Raw genomic sequence first — 24653 nt, forward strand, 5'->3', positions numbered from 1 at the left:
TAGGGCAGATACACACAGAGGGAAGACAATATGAAAGTATACAAAGGAGAAGATGATGGCTACAAGGACAGGGGGAAATTCTCAGAAAAATATGGACCACTCAGCACCAAAATCTTAGTATACTAACTTCCAAAACTGTGAGAAAAGAAATTTATGCTTAATCTACCCAGTCTACAGTCCTTCATTATTACAGCCCTAGCAAACTAATACACACTCATTGAGTCCTAAACATTATTTGAGGAATCAGTCTCAATATTACCTAAATCAGGCTGTAGACACTTAGGAGATTCCTCTCAAAGGGCTAAATCATTCCTTGAGAAAGCAAATAGTGATTGAAAAGGGAAGAGCCTCAAGGGGTCTTTATTAGAAAAATGGAGGAATCATTGTATCCAGCAGTCAATGCTTAGAACTAGTGAGTTCACCAAAGTCTCAGAATTAAGCAGAAATGCATATGGAAATCCAGTAGAAATTTAATGTCAGATTAGTGGATAAAAAACAAAAAGGAGAAGCTGTTTTTGAAATGGGAAAACCATTGTTTATATATACCAATGTTTCCCTCTTCATTCTGGGTTGATTCCAAAATTTAGCTATTGTGAATTGTGCTACTATAAACATTGATATGGCTGTGTCCCTGTAGTATGCTGTTTTTAAGTCCTTTGGGTGTAAACCAAGGAGAGGGATAGTGGTGGTTTCATTCCAGGTTTTCCATGAAATCTCCATACTGTTTTGCAGATTGGTTGCACCAATTTTCAATCCTACTAGAAATGTATGAGTGTGCCTTTCCCCTAAATTCTCACCAACACTTATTGTTGTTTGTATTCTTGATAGCTACCATTCTGACTGGAGTGAGATGAAATCTTATAGTAGTTTTGATTTGTGTTTCTCTAATTGCTAGAGATGTTGACCATTTTTTCATAAGTTTGTTGACTGAGTGTATATCTTCTTCTGAGAAGTGTCTGTTCAATTCCTTGGCCCATTTATAGATTGGGTTATTTTTTTGGTGTTAAAGTTTTTGAATGCTGCATATATCCTAGAGATTAGTGCTCTATCTGATGTGTTTCTGGTAAATATTTGTTCTCATTCTGTAGGCTCTCTCTTCACCTCACTGATTGTTTCTTTTGCTGAGAAGAAGCTTTTTAGTTTGAATCCATCTCATTATTGATTTTTGGTTTTAGTGCTTGCACTACAGGAGTCTTAGTAAGGAATTAGGGGCCTAATCAGACATGCTGGATATTTGGGCCTATTTTTCTTCCATTAGAAGCAACATGTCTGGTTTAATTCCTAGGTCCTTGATCTACTTTGAGTTGAGTTTTGTGCATGGTATGAGATAGAAGTTTAATTTCACTTTGTTACATATGGATTCCCAGTTTTCCAAGCAACATTTTTTGAAGAGGATATCTTTTCTCCAAGATAAGTTTTTTTGGGCACCTTTGTCTTATATGAGATAGCTGTAATTATGTAGGCTTTTCTCTGTGTCTTCTATTCAGTACCATTGGTACACAATGGAATATTACTGAGCATTAAAAGAGAATAAAATCATGGCATTTGCAGGTGAATGGATGGGGTTGGAGAATTTAATGCCAAGTGAAATAAGCCAACCCCCCAAATCAAAGGCTGAATGTTTTTTTTTTTTGTTGTTGTTGTTGATATGAGGGTACTGACACATCATGTTATTGGGGAGGTATGAGAGGAATGGAGGAAATTTAGTTAGGGCAAAGTGGAGGATGAAGAAGAGAAGGGCCATGGCGGTAGGAAAGATGGTGGAATGAGTTAGACATCATTACCCTAAGTACATATGTGAAGACAGGAATAGTGTAAAAATATTTTGTGTACAACCAGAGACTTGAAAAATTGTGCTCTATATGTGTAATATGAACTCAATTGCATTCTGCTGTCATTTATATAACAAATTAGAATAAGTAATTTAACAACAACAACAACAAAAGGAATGGGAAAACCAGGCAGGCTGTGTTCCAGAACCTAAACATGGGGTCTTTGGTCAGTAGGTAGTGTAAGCAGATGAGATGTAGATAAACTGACCTCTGATTTAACTATGTGGATCACTGTTGATCTTGATAACATGGTTTCAGAGGGAGAGTGTCCTGATGGTCAAGTGGGACAAAGGTTCAAGCAACTTGCAGGGATGGCTTGGACCTCCTGGACACTACAGGTCTCAAATATCACTTCAGCCAAGAGACAGTTTAAACAGGTGATGGCATTCCATGTGATGATATAAACAATCATTAGTTTGTTCTATCTAAGAAATTAAATTAATTAAAAATCAGAGAAAATAAAACACAATGACATATTCTGAAAGAAAAGAATAATAGGGATGATTAAAACATGGTATGAAGCCTGAATCAGTATATACTTGCATTAGAGAACCTGAATATTCAAAATGTCAGAGAAATTGAACTTATAATGCATGTGGGAATTTAGTATAACATAGGAGTTGCATGTCCAAACAGTGAGTAAAACATGGACTATTAAATTAATGGAATTGAGAAAAATAAGGGGCCATGTAAAATAAAATAAACAATTCCATATGATGTGATAAATCCAAATTACTAAATACCTAAAAATAAATGGTGAAATACAATCAGAACTTCTTAAACCAAAGAAAATTTACTTTTAGTTCAGAGTGAGAAAGACTTACAAATTGTAGTACAAAAGTGAGGTTCTTTGACCAATGTAGAACTTATCGAATGTAGAATTTAGGGATATTTTCTCCCAGTTTACATTGTCTCTTCACTCTGTTGTTTCTTTTGCTATGTAAAAGCTTTACGTTTTGATAGAATCTCATTTATTAATTTTTACTTAGTTCCATGCACTTTGGGGTCAAATTTAGGAAGTGATTGCCCATACCAATGTGTGGTCACCCACTGCCCCCTCCCTATTCTGTTGCAGTGGTTTTAAAATATCAGGTTTTCCATTGTAATCTTTAATCCCTTTTGAGCTAATATTTCTGTATGTGATTTGAAGTATGGACCCAACTTAATTATTTTTTTTTTGCATATGGATATAGAATTTTCTCAGCAGCATTTGTTAAGGAGACTATTCTTTTCCTGTTATATATTCATGATTTTTGGTTGAAAACCATAGATTGAATATTTGGGGCTAATTTCTGAGCACTCTTATGTTCCAAGAGCCTATGTGTCTATTTTGATGGCAGTGCCTTCACATTTTATTTGCTCTGTCCTTGCAGTATAGCCTGAAATAAGAGATGATGCAGGCTCCAGCTGTGTTCTTTGGTTAATCATTGATTCAGTGATATAAAACATTTTTGGTGTGTTTACATGTTAATTATAGATTTTTAATTTTTCTGTGAAAATGATGTGGAAATTAAAATAGCATATTTAAACATAAAGTAGAAGTCTATATGGGCAGCAAGGTAACTAAAGTGTAAAGCTTATCAGGGTAGTAAGAAAATTAAATAGCATATTTAATGATAGCATTAAATCTGTAGATCCTTTTTGCCACGTAGACATTTTAACAGTATTTACTGTTCTATCACAAGCACGTGGAATGCTGTTCCATTTATGTATCTTTCCTGAAATTTCTTTCAAAAAATGTTTTATTGTGCAGGTCTTCTTCCTCCTCAATTGAATCTACTAATAAGTATTTTATTTTATTACTGTTTTTTGTGTCTTTGAGAAATACAATTACTCTTCATTTCTTTTACAGAAATTGTTATTATTAGGGTTTGTAAACATTACTCATTTTGTGTAGAATTTTGTATCTGCAACTTTACTGAATTATTTATCTGTTCTATTATATTTATAATGTGATTTTTAGAGTTTTCTCTGTATATGATCTTGCCAACAGAAAACAGTGACACCGGTTTCCTTCATTATTATATTCCATTTTTTTCTGGCTGCCTTACTGTCCTGATAAGACTTCTATTTTTGTGTTGAATAGAATTGGCAGCAGTGGGCATTCTTGTCTTGCTCCATATCTTAGAGAAGGGGTTTCAACTTTTAACTATGGAATAGAGTGTTAGTTGTAAACTTAATATAGGTGGGCTTTATTGTGTTGAAATACTGCCCTTCTATACCTAATTTGTTTTATTATGAAATCATGAAATTATTTGAATTTGTCAAATGATTTCTATGCATATAAGGAGATGACCACATGATTTTTGCCTCTCATTTTGTTAAGATGTAGATTCACATTTATTGAATTGTGAATGTTTAAGGCTATTTGCATCCTTGGGATCATTTCCACTTGATTACTGTGCATGATATTTGAATGTATGGAATTGAGTTTGCTGGTAAATTATTGGTGAATTCTGTTTCTATGTTCACCAAGGATATTATCCTAGTTTTCTTGTCATGTGATGTCCTTAATATTAAGGTAATCCTGGCATTGTAAATAGACATAGAATATATTTATTTCCCTTCTATTTTTTGGGAAAGTTTCTGTAAAATTGCTGAATTGTTTAAGTATTCAATTGGTTGAGCAGCAAAACCATCAAGTTCTTGATTTTCTTCAACCACAGATTTTTATCCATGCTTCATTCTCCTCACTAATTATTGATTTGGTCAGGTCCTGTACTTCTTCATGACTAGGCATTAGCAAGCTGTATATGTCTAGGAATTCATTCATTTTTTAGGTTACTTTCTTTGTGGTGTGTACTTGTTCATAATCATCTCTTATATTCCTTCACATTTATGTGGTATCTGAGACAGTATCTTGTCTTTCACCTCTGATTTAATTTATGTGAGACTTCTTTTCTCTTGCTAGTGTAGTTAAAAGTTTGTTGCTTGTGCCTATCTTCTAAAAGTCAAATCTTTGTCCTGTTTCATCTCTTGTATTGTCTTTCTCAACTCCATTTCATTTATGCTCTAACATTTATTATTTATTTCATTCTTCTAACATTGGACTCAGTTTATTCCTTTTCTATTTCCTTGAATCATTACATTGGATTGTGTGGTTGGAATATTTATTTTAGATGCATGAATGTTTTTGCATGTTTTCTTCTTAGATATGCCTTTGCTACATGCCACATGTTTTGGTAAGTTTTGGTCACATTTTTACTTGCTCAATATGTTTGTAAATTTCTCATTGCACATTTATTGTTTAGGAACAGGTTTACTCTTTATGTATTTGGGAATTCTCCAAAGTCTAATTCGTAGTTATTTAAAATCCTACAAGTCATACTGTGCCTTGTACTTGGATGTTATTCATTCACATTCAAGGTCATTATTAATACATAAGTTGAGACTTACCTCATGTTGTTGCATCTTTCTTTATGGTGATCCATATATCTTTCCACCTTTTTTTCTTTCTTTCTTCCATCCTGTTCTCTTCCTCATTCTTCTTGCTTTTTTTCCAATTGAAGGTTTCAGGCAACCCCATTTTGAGGAAGTCTTTTAACATCACTTTTCCAATAGCCCATGTTGACTTCATGCCTCTGTCACATTTTGGGAATTTTCACTATATTTCTAGCTTTCACATTCTCATTATATCTGTTATGGTGAATTGTGAGCTGTGTTCTTGGATGTTGCTATCGTTATTTTGGGGTGTCCATGAATTATGCTTTGTTGGACAGTGAACTTAGTGATAAAGCCTGTGTGTTCTGACTATTCCTCCCCTCTCCTGAGGCCTGCTTCTTTTCTGAAACACCACCATATTGAAATCAGTTCAACTAATAACCCGAAAAGCATTCTAAATGTTCAAGTGAAAGGTTGAATTTTACATTTCTCATTATAAATGAAACATGAGAAATGATGAAGCTTAGTGAGAAAGATGATGAAAGCCACCTGGGCTGAAAGCTGGGCCTCTTGTTCCATTTATTCAGTGGTAGCTCCAAAGCAAAAGCTCTTGAGGAAAACTCAAAGTGCTGCTCCAGGGAACACTGGGATGTAGAACAGCCTGATTGCTGATATGGGGGAAGCTTTGTCGTCTAGATGGAAAATCACACCTTCCACAACATTCTCATAAGCCAAAGATTAATCCTGATCAAGACTCTAACTCTCTTCAATGATCTGAGGGTTAAGAAAAGTAAGAAGGAAGCTGTGGATGGAGAGTCTGATGCTAGCAATGTTTTCTTCCATGATGTTTAAGAAATCATCTCCATAACATGTGCAAAATGAGGCACCAAGTGTTGACAAGAAGGTGCAAGAAGTTATCCAGAAGATCCATTCACTATAATTGATGAAGGTGGTTCTGCTAAACAGCAGAAGTTCAATGTAGAAATAATAGTCTTCTAATCTGTAGGCTCTCTCCTCATTTTATTGTTTCCTTTGCTGAGAAAAAGCTTTTTAATTTGAATGTATCCTATTTATTAATTCTTGATTTTACTTCTTGTGCTTTAGGTGTCTTGTTAAGGAAGTCAGATCCTTGGCCGACGTGGTGAAGATTTGGGCCTAGTTTTTCTTCTATTAGGTGCAGGGTCTCTGTTCTAGTGCCCAAGTCCTTGATCCATTTTGAGTTGATTTTTGTGCAGGGTGAGAAATAGAGGTTTAGTTTCATTTTGCTATATATGGATTTCCAATTTTGCCAGTACCATTGGTTGAATAGGCTATCTTTGGTACAATGTATGTTTTTGGCACCTTTGTCTAATATGACATAACCATATTTATGTGGGTTTGTCTCTATGTCCTCTATTCTATACCATTGGTCTACAAGTCTATTTTGATGCCAATACTATGCTGTTTTTATTACTAAAGCACTGTAGATTAGTTTAAAGTCTGGTATTGTGGTGCCTCCTGCTTCACTTTTCGTGATAACGTTTGATTTAGCTATTCTGGGTCTCTTATTTTTCCAAATAAATTTTATGATTGTTTTTTTCTCTATGAAGAATGTCATTGGGATTTTTATAAGAATTGTATTAAATCTGTATAACACTTTTGGTAGTATGGCCTTTTGGACATATCCAGGAGCATGGGGATCTTTCTATTTTTTGAGGTTTTCTTCAATTTCTTTCTTTAGTGTTCTGTAGCTTTCATTATAGAGGTCTTTCACCTCTTTTGTTAGCTCAGATAAAGCATTAATCTCTAGGATATATAAAGAACTCAAAAAACTTAACACCAAAAAACAAATAACCCAATATATAAATAGGCTAAGGAACTGTACAGACACTTCTTAGAAGAAGAAATATAATTGATCAACAAGCATATGAAAAAGATTTCAACAGCTCTAGCAATTAGAGAAATGCAAAACAAAAGTACTCTGAGATTTCATCTCACTCCTGTCAAAATGGCAATCATCAAGAATACAGGCAATAATAAATGTTGGCGAGGATGTGGTAAAAAAGGTACACTCATACATTGTTGGTGGGACTGCGATTGGTGCAACCACTATGGAAAGCAGTATGGAGATTCCTCAGAAAATTGGGAATGGAACCACCATTTGACCCAGCTATCCTGCTCCTTGGTTTACACCCAAATGACCTAAAATTAGCATACTATAGTGATGCAGTCACTTCAATGTTTATAGCAGCCCAATTCACAATATCTAGACTATGGAACTAACCTAGGTGTCCCTGAATAGATGAATGGATAAAGAAAACATGGTATATTTACTCGATGGAATATTACTCAGCTTTAAAGAAGAGTAAAATTCTTGCATTTGCCAGTAGTTGGTTGGAGCCGGAGAATATCATGCTAAGCAAAATAAGCCAATCCTGCAAAACCAAAAGCCGAATGTTTTCTCTAATATGTGGATACTAATTAACAATAATTTCAGGGGGACACTAGGGAAGAAGAGTGTTACCTTAGATTAGGTAGAGGTAAGTGATGGGAGGGAAATGGAGGAGTTGTGGGGATAGGAAAGATAGTAGAATGAAACAGACATTATTACTGTATGTATGTATGTGACTACATGACCAATGTTATTCTGCAACATGTAAACTCAAAAAAATGAGAAATCATATCCCACCTATGTATGATATATTAAAGTACATAAATACATTCTACTATCATGTACAACTAATTAAAACAAATTAAAAATTGAAAAAAAAGAAAGAAAATAGCCTTGTATTGGAAGAATATGACCCTAGGACTTTGATAGCTAGAGAGGAAATGGCAATGTGTGACTTAAATCTTCCAAGGACAGACTGCCTCTCTCATTAGGTGCTAATGCAGCTGGTGGTTCTAAGTTGAAGCCAATGCCATAGTGTTCAGCATTCTGAAAGTATGAGAGCCCTTTTTTAATGTCACTAAATTTATTCTGCCTGTGCTCTAGGACTGGAACAATAAAGCTTGGATTACAGTAGGTCTCTTTGCAACATGGTTTTCAGAATACTTTAAGCTCGCTCTTGAGACCTCCTGCCAAGAAAAAGATTCTTTTCAAAATATTAGTCTTCACTGACAATGAGCTCTGATGGAGATGTCCAAGGAGATAATGTTGTTTCCATAACTCCCAAAACAATATCAATTCTTCAGTGCATGTACAACAGAGTAATGATTGCTTTCAAGTGTTCTTATTAAAGAAAAATATGTGTTAAAGCTATAACGACCATACATAGTAATTTCTCTAATGGATATGAGCATGTTAAATGGAAGACTTTCCAGAAAGGACTCACAGTTCTAGATCCATTAAGAAGAAATATAATTCATGAGAATAGGTCAAAACATGAGCAGTAACAAGACTTTGGGAGAAGTTAATTCCAATCCTAATGAATGAGATTGTATGCCTAATTTGAGAATTTAGTAAAATAATTAAATGCAGAAATGGAATGTATATATATATATATATATATATATATATATATATATATATATATAGAGAGAGAGAGAGAGAGAGAGAGAGAGAGAGAGAATGAACATGTGGCTGAATCATTGCAATTTTGGTTTGGATCTGGAGCATCTCACAAAGACCCAAGTGTTGAAGGCTTGGTTCCAGGTTGGTGGTGCTATTGGAAGATGGTGGAATCTTGAAGATTTGGGAGCTAGCTGGAAGAGATGGGTGACTAAGAGAGTGCCTTTGCAGGGTCTATTTTACCCACAGATTCTTCCCTCTCCTCTGTTCTTGCTTCCTTGCTATTATGAGGTCAACTGTTGTGATTCACCACACTCTTTGTGCCTTGATGTTTTCTAAAGAAGTTGTATCATCAATTCCTTGAAGGAAATATTTAATAACCTTTAGTAGTGGTGCCATATATAGTTTTTTCTAGCTTCTTATATCTTCCCCATTTTATTTAACAACTGTGTTGACATGGATGGTCACCCCAGTATAGAGTTAGCATCTCATTGTGAACATACAGTAGAGTTACACTGCCTTGGCTCTGGCTGTTATGATCAGATTATAGGACTAATTCTGGCCCAGGTGTTGTGTGACCTATGTGATCAATGGCAATGGTCAGTGATGCCTCAGGACTCGAGCACTTAATTTCCAGTGGGAGTCTCTCTAGCAATTGAGATGTGAGGCCTCAGGATGGAAGCTGTGACACTGTTTCATGGCAGATTTGGCGGGAGCCCTGGTGTTTAGACATGCTATAATCTTTCTATGAACAAGAAATAAACTTTCACTCCCTTAAGTCACTGATATTTTGGTGTTATTGATTTCTTCAGCCTAACCCAGTCTGTATCATCTGTTATAGTAACATGCACAGACTATGTACTATTAATTATACCCTTACTATTTCCTAAAATGCAATCAACTATATACATCAGGAATATTTTGCCAAAATTCTGAAGCCACCCTGCTAATATTATATTTAATTTATACCAATCCTACGATTGGTTTGAAGTCAAGATCATTTTTGAAGTTAAGTGTTGTTCATTTGTATTAGTTGCCTGCATCACAGGCTTGTAAAATAGGGTGTGACCTCAAAATTTCATTTTACCCATCCCAGTTTATACAGAGACTAGCCTATTTCATTTAGTACAAGTGAGTTTTCTAATCCAGTGGTTTCCAAACCCTTGATAAGCAGAAAGAAAGAAAACTTTAGAAAATGAGATTTCTAAATCACAATTCTAGAGTTTTGGTAAGAATGTCTATGGTAGGACCTAGGAAATGGCATTTTAAGAACTCTATTATTAGATTTCAGGCACAGTGAGGTCTGAGAGTCACTGGTCTAGAGACTGACTTTCAAATTGCTTTTCTTCAACTTAAGTTTCACTAAAACTTTGTGGCTATGTTAAATTGATATCAATTCTATAATATCATGGCAGCTCTCCAGTAGGAGAACATGGCACAGGGGTTCATGTGCATGGCTTTATTTATTAATGCTCTCAGCAGAAGTGTTTAAGAAAGTGAGGAAAGGATTACAGGGAAAGAGAAGAATATAAACAAGAATAAGCTTTCATTGAAGATTAGCTTCAGCACAGTCTTACAGAGGTCTCTGGAGTGTAGATCACCAGAGAGCTTATCTCTCCTTGACTCAGGGAGCTGGGCTCCTGTGCACCACACACATTGGTCAGTCATTGGCTCCAGGCAGCCTGAACTGAGGTATGCACACTGTGAAACAGGTCCAAGATCCCAAGGACAGTTCATTGGCAGGGTTTCCCTTGTGAGCTATTAAGAGGAATTCAATTGTCACTTGAGGATAAGTGTACCTAACTGGCACCAAGAGTGCCTCCTATTGTCCACAGTTGAAGCACTGAGCCCACTTACTTATCCTATTTAATTTACCTCATCTTGTCACCATTTCTCCAGGATTCATCATGTTCACAGCTTTCTAGAGAGGAATAGGGGAAGATATATACCCCTGGTTCTATAGCTTGTCCCAAGGCCGCATTTTACTGATTTTCTCCACCCTTGCTAGTGTTTGTGCTGGTATAGGTGGCTTATCTGGCACAATGACTAGATCCTGAAGGTATAAACTTCTTTTGGTCAGGTCCTTATTGGTAAAGGGTGCTAATTTTTGCATACTGAGGTTTATAGTTGGCATGTAAATAAAAAAAAGACACTTGTGGCCAACACATTCCCCTTGCCCCTTTATGTGGCAACAAGCCTTCCTCCTCATGGTGTTAAGGGCCAGTTGCTCCTGGAAGGATGCTGATGCCTTTCTTTTGTGGTTTGTTGGCATGGAGAGCACAATGAGAGCAGGGGCAGTGATTCTGTCAAGATCTAGGAGACCCTTTTTTGTACACTGGTATGAGCATGCTCTTTTGGGAAATAGAACCTCTCATATCCATAGACTATAGTTGCTCAGGGGGAGGCCCAAATTCCCCCAGCTATAAACCTTGGGGGTTATTGGTGAAACTCTATGGTTAGTATATTGCTTAATTTTGTCCCCCCACTCCAAGCATTCATGTGATTGGTCCCCCAGTTGGCAGTATTGGGACATTCTTTGGAGTCTTTAAGGCATGTGACCTTGTGGGAGCCTTTTAGGTCATTGGCATTTGCTCTCATATTTGGTTCTCATGCTACCTATACAGTTCTTGTGAGAAAGGTGCTATAAAAGAGCAAGGCTGGCCTCCAGCATCCCTCTTCTTCCTGGCTGGAAATATGATTCTACTTTCATATATACTCCTACCATTAACCATGGATCTTGGTCTAGTGCTCACTTAATTTAACCTTTTGATTCCATGAGTAGTCTGTGTCAGGAATTCTGTTGTCACAAAAAAATGCTGACTCATAAATAAGCTAATTAAAACATTCAGAAAATTTCTTCAGTGGATTAATTCAGAAAATATTTAAGGAAGGATAATGTTATGGGTTGAATTATGTCCTTTCAATATTTACTTCTGGAAGATCTACAGTATTCATATATGGAAGCTCTAATTCCTCATTATCTCAGAATGACTGTATTTGGAGATGGGTGTCCTTCTGGAGGTAATTGTTAAGAAAAATAAATTAGGTTGAAGCTTCTATAAGATAAGAGGTGTTCTTATAAGAAGATGGGATTAGGGTGCATACCCATAAAGTAAGGATGTAGATGGAGTAATGTTCCTGCAGATGCAGAAGCTCAGGGGTTGTCACAGCACAACTGTTTGCCTGCCTGACCAAGAACACAGATGAGGATCACCATGTCTGAGATCAGAATCTTCTTGTGGAAAGTTTCAGAAATGTCCCTATTCTTTCCATTTGTTGGTGTTAGTTTCATCTACCAGAATGAGATGTTTGGGTTCATGCTCAGAAATCTCCACTGGTACTCCTGGGAATACAAACCAGGCATGAGCACCTGCTGTATGATGACTATTCTCAGGGCCACAATTCTATGTGGGATTTACTATAAGGTCTTTACAAGGGAGAAAACAGAAACTCAGTATTTTCCCATTTTACAGAGGATGGATTTACAGTTCAAAAGGATGAGCTATTAGCCCCTGGCATCATTCACTGAGAATTTGAATGAGTAATTCCTGGTTTGTCCACATTTGGACCCTGTGTTTCCATGGCCTTCTCTTATAAGATCCTCACTTAATACAGGAAGAATTGAGGCTTACAGAAAAAGGTATTTTCCTAAAATCCCACCATGAAGGGCCATTCCAAAACAACTCCCTGGTCCCTTCATGTTTTTTCCAGGGTTTTCTCACTTTCACCATTCATTACTCTTAGGAAGTTTTGAAGTTATTTTTATATCCTCACAGAATCTGAGAGACATAATGGGGCTGCAGAATCTCCCAGTTTTCTTCAATTCCATTCTTCCCTGCATCTCATAATATTTCTAAGAGGATTATAACAGAAAAAACTCATATTTCTGTTTTCTTGATGTTTAGAAAACCATGTGGCTCTGTACTGACCAAGAGGAGGTGAGAAGAGTTGATGTAAACAACTCCTGGCTCATGGGATTAATAGAAGAGGGTAGTCTCTCCTGCTCTTCTCAAACTTTCTGGTTGAAATATCCTGGAACCTTGTAGGAAAACCAGGATGAGGGTACCTTTGCTGGATTGAAGAGTAGCAATTTGGACAGTTCTGATGTCTGAGGCCTTGGAGCTTACAGCTCATATAGAAAACACCTTTGTATTTTTTCTATGACTCATGACAATTGGTGTCTGTGACAGCAGTCTGACTTTAATGAATAAAGAGTGCATGTTCCCACAGGCCCAGTGTTGCAATGGCAGGGCCTCTTCTGTCTGATCATCATCTCCTACTGCTGCAGCTTCAGTTATGGCCACTGGTTTTTGCACCTGCTCTTTGCCTTGTCATTTTAAATCTAAAAGAATGAAAATGATGTTTCACTATTGCTTAGGGTATTTGCGCATCATTCTGCCCAATTTTATACATAGTCCTTTCATAGAACCTTCGTTAAATATTCAGATTGATTCATCTGTTTTGTTAGAATTTTTGTATCCACAACGTTGAATAATTTTGAAATCAGGTTCACAGCACCTCATGACTGGAAGGCAATGCCTGTTTGTCTTGTTTTTTTAATGCATGTAAGAACTGGAAAATTTTCCGTTGAAGCAGATTTATTTCTAAAATGGGAATTTTAGAAACTTTTAGTTGGGGAAACAAGACAAGTTTTTACTGAGTAAATGAGAAATGGAATGTGCTTGAGAGTTGACTTTCTATTGTCTTTAAATTCTTTGAAAAGCTTATGATGTAGAACTTATTATTTCCCCATTTTACAGAGAATGTGATGAGATGTATTAGAAGAAAGAAAGCTCTTGTAAATCCCATTCTGAAACCCAACAGTCAGGGATGCCAATACCTAGTTTTCAGAAGAAGCTTCAAGCATCTTGTCTTTTCCTGAAAGAAATTCCATGACATTCTGCACATAACACCACAACATTGAAACTAGGGATGTGCACTTAGAGAAAAAAAAATCATGTTGGACACTGGTAATAAAACAATTTTTGCTGTTTATCCTTTCCTTTTGTATATTTTTCTGCCCAGAGCTGGAGAATTTGCCAAGGATCAAGGGCATTAACGTTCATATGATTGAGGGATCAGAGTGGATCCTTTTGTATTATCTACATGGGAGCTGCCTACAGGAGTTGAAGTGAAAGCTGGGAACCCAGGAAAACTAATGAAAATATTGATCCCTGAGATTTCCTGTACAGAACTTTGGGAAAATCGGATACGAGAGCCATGTAAGGTTGATCTGTTCCTGAGATATTTCTTGGCCTCTGTTCTATGCAATTCCAACCCAACAAGTTCACCTCCTATAAGTTATTGCTATTGTGGATCACTTAATTGTCAAGTGTAAGACTAGGTAGCCATGTTAGCAATGTGATCTTGTGATGTGGGGCTTTGTAAAATATATGAATGTGCCTTCAGGGATCATCATGGCTTGTTCCAAGGTTTGGGAGGTATGTTGCTTTATCACAGAAGTAATGCATTGCTGTGTATGATTTCTTTCCCAGCCACATATAATTATATACAAGGTGGATATCCCTGAATTCCATTCACTATAGTCCATTACTTACTATATTTTCTATTCTTGTTTCTTTTAAAATTATTAGCTCTGAATAATGAATTTTTATTTATCATTATGATCCACTGGATCTATTGAATTCATTTATAAAATGTAAAAGTGTGGCAGTAGAGCATATCAATCCTCTTCCCTCCACTTAATGGAGTTGTTATTTGCTTTTTCTTTTGCATAGACATTAAAATTTTACATCTCCTTCTCATATGGCGTTCCTTTTTATGCCTCAAGCTTCAGTCACCTAAACTGTTCATCATTTTTAAAAGCAACATTTGAATTATAACAATTTTTAAATATTCAAATGTTTTTATTTATTTATTTTTGCAAATATACAACAGAAAACTTACTATGGGCTCAATTATGTTCCTCCTTGAATTCCTATTATGAAGACCTTATCTTCAGTGCCTCAGAATATTATATTTTTTGAAGATAGGAATAAGTTTTTAAATTTTTCTTTGTAGTTGTAGATGGACAGAATGCTGTTATTTTATTTATTTTTATGTGGTGCTAAGGATCAAACCCAGTGCCTCACTCATGCTAGGTAAGTGCTCTGCCCACTGAGCTACAGCCCCAGCCCCTGAAGATGAGAATATTTAAAGAGTTGATGAAATTAAAATGAAATGATCAGTGTGTTCCTAATCCAATATGATTGGTGCCCTTACAGGAAGAGGATATTTGGCCAGAGATAGAGAAAAGGAAGATCATAAGAAAATATGATGTAAACATATAACCAGCAATGTATAGTTCCTCAGAAAAAAAAATCGGACTAATTCAACACTAAAATTGCAGTATTTAAACTTCCAAAATTGTGAGAAAATAATTTCTGTTGTTTAATCAGCAAACTAATATACACCCACTCAGTCCTAGTCAGGAATTGGCATTTCAATGTGACCTAGATTAGACTATGACCTTTTTGGAGATTACCCACTAAGGGCTGGAGAATTCCTAGAGATAGCAAATAAAATATTGAACAAGGAAGAGTTCCAAAGGGGTCTTCATCTGTTACAAGTCTGGAGAAAACATTGGACCCAGTAATATTCACATACAAGAAGTAGGGAATGGATCAAAAGTCTCAGAATTAGACAGAAACGAATATGGGAACCTAGTAAAAACTTAGTATCAGATTAGTGGATAAAATATCAGAAGAAGCAGTGGTTTCAGTAATGGGAAAACAAGGCGAGGGGGCTGTTCCAGAATCCCAAGGGAGAGGGTCTTTGGTCAGTAGGTAGTGTTAGCAGCGGATGAGATGTAGATAAACTGACCTTTGATTTAACTCTGTGGAGTCACTGTTGATCTTGATAACATGGTTTCAGAGGGAGATTGTACTGAGTGCCAAATGAGACATGTGTGCATGCAGCTGGCTGGAATGGCTTGGATCGCCTGGACACTACAGATCTCAACTGAAACACCACCCAGCCCAGGAGATAATTTAAACAGTGGTGGCATGCCATGCTGTTGTATAAACAGTCATTAGTGTGTCTGTATCCAAAAGAGGACATTAAAGATGAAGCAGGTAAATGGGTGGATTTGGAGAATATCATGCTAAGAAAAGAAAGCCAATCCCAAAAATCCAAAGGCTGAATGTTCTCTCTGATAAATTGGATGCTGATCCATAATGGGAGTGGCATAGGAAAAATGGAGGAACTTTGATTGGGCATATGGGAGGGACTGGTAGGGAGGAGGTATGGGGACAGGAAAAATGGTGGAATGCGATGGACAACATCATGTACAATCACAGAAATGAAAAAGGTGTGCTGCAATTTAGTATCAGATTAGTAAGTAATTGCAATTGTGTACAATGAATCAAAATGCATTCTGCTGTCATATATACCTAATTAAAATAAATAAATAAATTTATTTTAAAAAAGAGAAAATGAATCAGAATTACATATTCTGAAAGGGAAGAGTAATAGGGATGATTAAACAATAATATAAAGCCCAAGTAAGTATAATATCATAGTGAAAATGTTTAATAATTAAATATTCTAGAAACTGAACTTCTAATGCCTAAGTGAATTGCATGTCAAAAAGGTGAGTAAAACATATACTATTAAATTAATGGAATTGGAAAAAATAGGTGGCCTTGTAAAATAAAGAGTTTCCAAATGATGTGTTAAATTCAAATATGCTAGATACTTTAATTCTTCCAACACATGAGCATGAAATATCTCTTCAATTATTTTCATCTCCTTCAATTCCATTATATAATATTGTATAGTTTTGAATATACAGGGCTCTCACTTCCTCTATTAAATTTACCTCCAGTATTTTTATTAATTTCGATATTAAGAAAATATCATCTATTATTATATTTATTATTATAAAATTTAGTATATTTATTTTTATAAAATTATTGGTATGTTATTATAGGAAATGAAATTGCCTTTGATTTCTTTTTCTGCAATTTTTATTGTTAATGTTGAGAAACATTGCTGAATTTGTGTAACAACTTTATTGAATTTTATATTGATTCTATCACTTTTTGTAATGGAATTTAGAATTTTGCTACATATGATCATTTCATCAGAAAGCAGTGACACCTCTATCGTTTATTTTTATAATCCTTTTTCTTGGCTTGACTTACTGCTCTGATAAGGCTTCTAATTTTCTTTTCTATTTTCTTTCTTTCTTTTTTTTTGTGGTGTTTGGTATTGAACATATGGCCTTGTGCATGTGAGGCAAGCTCTTTACCAACTGGGCTATATTCTCAGCCTTCTATTATTATGTTGAACATAAGTGGCAAGAGTGGACATTGTTGTTTTGTCCTGAATGTTAGAGAAGGGGTTTTAATTTTTAAGTGTTGAATATACTGTTATTTGTAGGCTTGTTATATACGGGATTTATTGTGTTGAAGGACATTCCTTCTATACCTAATTTGTTATTTTTTTATTATGAAAGTATGTTGAAATTGTCAAATTATCTTTCTGCACCTAATAAGATGACCCTATGATTTTTGTCCTCATTTTTTAAGATGCAGATTCATATTTATTGATTTGTGAATGTGCAAGCCTGCTTGCATCTGTGGGATAAATTCTACTTGATTATTGTGCATCATATTTTAATGTCTGCAATTGGGTGTGTCTATGGAATGCTGTATCTATGTTCATCATGAATATTATCCTATAGTTTACTTGTCTTGGGGTGTCTGTTTATAGCCATAGTATTAAGGTAATGCTGGTCTTCTAAAAAGACATAGACAGTACTCTGTTCTACCTTTTGGGAAATTTTGTGGATAACTGGGAGTTCTTTAAATATTTGATCCAAGTGAGCAGTGAAGACATCAAGTCCTGGATTTTTTTTTTTTTTGATCAGACTATTTTTTTTTAATTGCTGCTTCTATCCCTTGCTTATTATAGATGTGTTCATATTTTGTTTTTGTTCTTGTTTAACCATCAGTATGTTATATATGTCTAGCATTCTATTCATTTTATTACTGTACCCAATTTTTTGGTATGTACTTGCTTCTTTGAATCCTTTTTATTTTTGTGGCTTTGGTTGTAGTGTGTTATGTTTGATTTCTGATTTTATTTATTTTGCCTCTTTCTTTTTCTCCATGTTTGTATTTGGGAATGTAATTCATTTACATTCAACATTATTATTGACATATAAGTCCAGGAAGACCTCATTTTACTCCACTTATTTTTATGGTGACCTACTTATGTTTCCTTCCTTCATTGTCACTATGAATCATGTTTTCTTCCATTTCCATCTATCCAAGACCCATTCATATTTCATTGCCAAACTCAACTATTGGTGTGACTGAAAAATTTGCAAAGGCACATGCTAGGTAATGGTGGAATTATCAGTTCAAGTTCCAAGTATTTCAAGAAGACTTCCCTCTCTACTGGCCACCACACACACACTTACTTGTGAAATCTTCTTGCACACATATCCCTAAGCCTGTGTTTGCATGCTGGGATGATTAGTCCAATTACATCAGATCTCTAAGGAGATGATTTCTTTTAAACTGTACACTGGTTTTATAAAGAAAAAAAATTACACTATTTTTAAAGTGAGGTTTGGTGTATGAATAATATTGTTTTCCAAAATATACCACACGATCTACTGAGTGCAAGTACCTGCCACATAGGTTGAAGAATGCATGCTCTGTGATTATAGCCAGAAGTCGACACATGGACTGTTTTTTTTTTTTTTTTAGTTATGCTTGACAACAGGATTTATTTTGACACAATTGTGAATGCATGGAATATAATTTGTTCTAATCAAGTCCCCACTACTTCCCCTTCCCTACTTCCGTCTTCCTACTTCCTTTTCCTTTCTCTCTACTCTTCTGATCTTTCTGCTATTTGGTTATGGTTTTTAAAAAGTTAGTGTCTTGTGGATGTATGCAATGGTGAGATTCATTGTGGTACATTCATATATGTCCATAGGAATGTTAGATCAGATTCATTTCACTGTATTTTCCTATCCCATTCTTTATATTTTTCCTACATTCCTCTGTCTATTCCATTGGACTTTCTTTAATCCCCCCCATTATTTGAAATAGCTTTCACATATCAGTATGGAGATTCCTCTAAAAACTAGTACTAGAACTACCATATGACCCAGCTATTCCAGTTCTCAGTATATATCCAAAGAATTTAAAATAAGAATGCTCAGCACAGTAGCAGGATATAAAATCAGCATCCATAAATAAAAGGCATTTCTGTATATCAGTGAAAAATCCTCTGAGAGGGAAATGAGGAAAACTACCCCATTTACAATAGCCTCAAAGAAAAAAATACTTGGGAATCAACTTAACAAAATGGGTGAAAGACCTATACAATGAAAACTACAGAACCCTAAAGAAAGAAATCAAAGAAGACCTTAGAGGATGGAAAGATCTACCTTGCTCTTGGATAGGCAGAATTAATATTATCAAAATGACCATACCACCAAAAGCACTAAACAGATTTAATGCAATTTTTATCAAAATCCCAAAGGCATTCCTCATATAAATAGAAAAAGCAATCATGAAATTCCTATGGAAAAATAAGGGACCCAGAATAGCTAAAGCAATCCTTAGCAGGAAGAGTGAAGCAGGTGGCATCACAATACCAGATCTTAAACCATACTACACAGCAATAGTTACAAAAACAGCATGGTATTGACACCAAAACAGACTGATAAGACCAATGGTATGGAATAGAGGACACAGAGATTAACCCCCCAAATTACAATTATCTTATATTAGGAAAAAGGTGCCTAAAACGTGCATTGGAGAAAAGATAGGCTCTTCAACAAATGGTGCTGGGAAAACTGGAAATCCATAAGCAACAAAATGAAATTAAACCTCTATCTCTCACCATGAACCAAACTCAACTCAAAGTGGATCAAGGACCTAGGAATTAAACCAGAGACTCTGTGTCTAATAGAAAAAAAGTAGGCCCTAATCTTCATCATGTGGGATTAGGCCCCAACTTCCTTAATAAGACTCCTATAATGCAAGAATTAAAACCAAGAATCAATAAATGGAATGGACTCAAACCAAAATGTTTCTTCTCAGCAAAAGAAAGAATCTGTGAGGTGAATAGAGAGTCTACATCTTGGGAACAAATTTTCACCCCTCAGATAGAACACTAATCTCTAAGGTATATAAAGAACTCAAAAAGCTAAACACCAAAAACAAACAAACAAACAAACAAAAAATCCAATCAATCAATGGGATAAGGACATGAACAGACGCTTCTTAGAAGAGGATATTCAATCAATCAACAAATATATGAAAAAAATGTTCATCATCTTTAGTAATCAGAGAGATGAAAATCAAAACTACTCTAAGATATCATCTCACTCCAGTCAGAATGTCAGCTATTAAGAATACAAGCAACAATAAGTGTTGGTGAGGATGTGGGGGAAAAGGTACACTCATACATTGCTGGTGGGACTGCAAATTGGTGCAGCCAATATGGAAAGCAGTATGGAGATTCCTTGGAAAAATTGGAATGGAACCACCATCTGACCCAGCTATCCCTCTCCTTGGTTTATACCCAAAGGACTTAAAAATAGCATACTACAGGGACACAGCCACATGAATGTTTATAGCAGCACAATTCACAATAGCTAAACTGTGGAACCAACCTAGATGCCCTTCAGTTGATGAATGGATTAAAAAATGTGGCATGTACACAAAATGGAATATTACTCAGCAATAAAAGAGAATAAAATTATGGCATTTGCAGGAAAATTGATGTTGTTGGAGAAGATAATGCTAAGTCAATTTAGCCAATCCTCAAAAAACAAATGCTGAATGTTTTCTCTGATATAAGGTGACTGACTCATAGTGGGGCAGGGAGGGGGAGCATGGGAAGAATATTGGTACTCTAGTTAGGGCAGAGGGGTGGGAGGGGAAGAGAGGAGGCAGGGGGTTAGCAATGATGGTGGAATTTGATGGACATCATTATTCAAAGTACATGTATGAAAACATGAATTGGTGTGAACATTCTTTATGTACAGAGATGACAAATTGTGTTCTATATGTGTAAAAAATAAAATAAAATCAGAATACTTCATTGATGCAACAACCTCAATGTTTATAGCAGCACCAGTCACAATAGTCAAGTTTTGTGCTCCTCAACAGATGAATTGATAAAGAAAATATAATACATATATACAATGGACTACTACTCAGCCATAAATAATAATAACATTGTGGCATTTGCCAGTAAGTGAATGGAGCTGGACACTATCATGCTAAGTAAAACAAGCCAGTCCCGAAAAGTCAAAGGTCAAATGTTGCCAACTTCTCAGTGGCTGTCTCACAAGGCTGTTTCCTTTAATCCATGTTCATAGTGGTCATATGCCCCTATCTTATTCTGAAAAACATATTCAAGTTCACAAATGGCATAAGATCTAGATTTGGCAATTCAATAAACTTAGTACATCTGTAGGGTGCCTGTGGTGAGCATGTCTCCAATTTAGTCAACTTGATAATCCAGGTGTTCAGACTCCAAGTGTTGTGTAAGCTATAATCTAGCAATCTCAGGATCTCCGTCCCTACACATGCCATGATTTCAGGTTATGGAACATGTTTCTAAGTCAAATTAGCCAATCCTCAAAAAACAAATGCTGAATGTTTTCTCTGATATAAGGTGACTGACTCATAGTGGGGTAGGGAGGGGGAGCATGGGAGGAATAGAGGAACTCTAGATAGGGCAGAGGGGTGGGAGGGGAAGAGAGGGGGCAGTAAACAGCTAAGTAACCACTTACCAGTACTCGGGAGCAAAGGTCATGGTTTTATCTGCTAAAACCCAAGGCCAAGTTATCACCATGCCATGGACAAATTTACCAGAAGACTTTTCATGAACTAATTTCCTGAGTTGTTGTTATGCAGGTAGGGACTCTGCCTTCAAAACTGATGGAATTCAGCAAGATATACTGTACCAGAACTTACTCATTCATAACCATGCTTTCTATTTGCCTCAATGTCCCAACACACAACACAAGACTAGTTGCTAATAGCACAGGCAGAGAGAGATAGGAGATCATTATTTTCTATAAGTTCAGGTAGAAAACAGTCAAAAATAAGAGATTTAAGATTTTGTACAATATCCTGTTTCCATTGGAATGAATATGTCAAAGAAAAGCATTAATGAAAAGATTTAGATGAAGATATGATGAGAATTTATTGAAAATATCAAAAATAGATTGAGACATTTTTACATAAGATTGGTCTCCATAAGAGAAAGAAGAAAATAGAGGTTAACATAAACCCATTGGATGACATGCAAGAAGTTCAGGGGCAAAAGGCTGAGAGGAGAGCAGGTATCTGTCAAGTGTGGCTGGGCATTGTTGGCTCTTGAAGGCACATCTGATGGATTAGAGCAGAGGGTCTTCATCCCTGCTCCACTCTGCCTTCTGATGTCTCCAGGGTTCCCTGAGGAAGGCTGCCTCCACATTCACTCTCCTCAGGAGTGTCCTGCAGAGCCTGCTCAAGCACCAGCTTGAGGTTCCACCCCTGCACCTGCTGCCTATAGGAGCCAACAAAGAAGTAAATAATGGGATTGGTAGAGCTGTTAACATTGGACAAAATGATTGAAACCAGATAAAGGCAAAAACGTACATCGTAATTATTGTCAATCCAGTAATACAGGAAAAAAAAAGACACCAAAGGGCAGACCACAGAAGAGGAAAACCAATACTGTGAGCATAATGGTAACAAACAGCCTGTTAAGAAGCTTCTTCTGGGATCCACAGAACATCCTACCCAGCAGGTACAGGCTAGACACTGAGAGAATCACAAATAAAAGAACTAGCCATGCAGCTATAGTAAATTCAACATTTTTACACTGATCTATTGCTTCATTGAAATGAAAAAAGCACACTATCTCCGTGGTACTCAGAACTATGGACAGGCACCAGAGCAGGGCACACATGATAGCGGATGTGTGTCTTGGTTGATGGCAGTGGTACCAAATGGGCCACAGGACTGACAGGCAGCGCTCAGTGCTAATAGTGCTTAGCATGCTCAGGCCTGCAATGTAGAAAATGATTGCCCCAGTTCGTATGATGCCATATGTAGGCATGTGGATGGGAAGGATGATTCTGATGACTTCCAGCAGGACATCAGCGATATGGAAGCAGAGATAGAGGAAGTCAGCCACAGCCAGGTTTAGGATGTAGGTGTAAAAGGCATTTCTGCGCATGCGGAAACCCAAAAACCAGATGACAGATGCATTTCCAGTCAGCCCAACCAGGGAAATGGTGAAGGTCAATGCTTTTGGAGGCAGACTATCAATGTCACAGATTGGAGGATGGTCCACATAACTTTCACTGGTTGGTGTTTCTTCTGTCATCCAGGCTGTGATGGTTGGTTCCAGGCTCCTAATCACTTCAGTGGTACTCCTGGGAACACAAAGGAGACTTGAGCACTTGCAGCAACAGCTCAGATTATTAGGGTCACCCTGCTCTGTGGAGATTACTATATCCATTTTAAAGAGAAGGAGAACAGAGGATAGCATAGGTGAAGTCACCTATCAACAGCAGGGGATTTATGAAATATGAAATTAAATCCAGTAGTTATTGTGTGAACAGCTGGAGTTCTCTGACCTGAACCTAAATGTCAAGGAAATATGCTATAGTCTGGACACTCCCACTCAGAATGGGAACAGTACTATAATGATCTTGGAAAATTTTCTCTCAGGTGCTGGAATTGATACAGACACAGAGGTGATTATAACATCCCCATCACAAACAGGGCTTCACTCAAGGAGGTAAAAGAAGACCTGGCTTTATAGCTACTAGGATAATGTGAGCTTTTGGTAAAACAGGACTGAGAATGACTGGGCATAAACCTAGCTCAGTGTGTCAGGCAGCACTGAAGATAGGTTCACTTTTTAATCCCCAGATCTCAGCTCTATGGGTGTCCCATAGGCCCTCAATATCTATTTAATGACTGAATACATGACAGTGCAGGATGATTGGGTTAAATGGAAAATAACAATGAAAATACAATGAAAGACCTTAACACACACACACACAAATAATGAAATTAAGAAAATGCTATCCATCATAATTCTCAATGTGAGCAGTATTGGGTGTAGTTAGAATTATTTCTATATGACCAAATTACTGATGTTGACTACTGGTGTGCCTTTAGAGTATAGATTCATGGTGGCTTTGGTGCACAGTGAGGGTGGGGAGTCATATTTGTATCTCATTTGAATTTCTCAACAATATAGAATAGGAGGGTATGAATTTGGGTGAGGTGTGAGTGCCAATGAAAAGAGGTATTTCAAATAGGAGAATAATTATGCAGGACTATAGTAGTGTGTACAATATAAACTTACCCATTCCCTCCCATGAAATCCTCAGAAATATTATCTTCTTGATGAAAGCTTTTCTGTGAGAAGAGTATATGAAGTGAAGCTGAAAGAGGGCATGGCTTGAGGTGTAAAGAGAGATTTTACACTTGAAGTGTTAAAAACAAATGTGTTTTTCAAGCACATTTCACAGGTAAAGGGATCCAGTCATATCTTAATGATTAACAAGAGTTAATTTAGAGTGCACCACATAATTTCTCTTTAAATCCTCTCAAAAGCTGATAAGATAAGAATTTCTATCTGTCCCAGTTTTATAAAGGATGGGATTGAAGCATTAGTGGGATGAATGATTAAACCTGGTATCACACAGTGTGGATTCCAGCACTTTGGGTTCTACAGCTTTTGAACCCACCACCACACTGGGTTAATTATATGTGGATGAGAGAAAACCAGAGCAGTAAATCCCAAGTTAATCTCAGATGGCAGTCAAATTGCAACTAAAATGAAATCTAGCCTAAGCACAGTTCAGAAACAGAGAGGAAGTGAAGCCCATCAAATAGGGCACAAAAGGTAAATGAGTAGAAATCAGGAGCAGATATGAGAATTCGCAAGCCCTCTGCTGTCTTACA

General features: G+C 36.4%; 1 protein-coding gene and 1 pseudogene across 1 annotated transcript in view; both read right to left on the reverse strand.

Moving 5' to 3' along the window:
* Positions 1-21495, reverse strand: part of LOC107158263 (mas-related G-protein coupled receptor member X1-like) — a 64996-nt gene extending 43501 nt beyond the window's left edge. The window contains exon 1 of the mRNA XM_015504726.1: positions 21473-21495. Within this exon, the coding sequence (XP_015360212.1) occupies positions 21473-21495 (23 nt within the window). The remainder of the gene's footprint in view (positions 1-21472) is intronic.
* A 602-nt stretch (positions 21496-22097) lies between these two features.
* LOC107158271 lies at positions 22098-23058 on the reverse strand (annotated as a pseudogene).
* Between the last annotated feature and the right edge of the window lie 1595 nt (positions 23059-24653).

Source organism: Marmota marmota, unplaced genomic scaffold, assembly GCF_001458135.2.
Source record: "Marmota marmota marmota unplaced genomic scaffold, marMar, whole genome shotgun sequence".
NCBI lineage: Eukaryota > Metazoa > Chordata > Mammalia > Rodentia > Sciuridae > Marmota > Marmota marmota.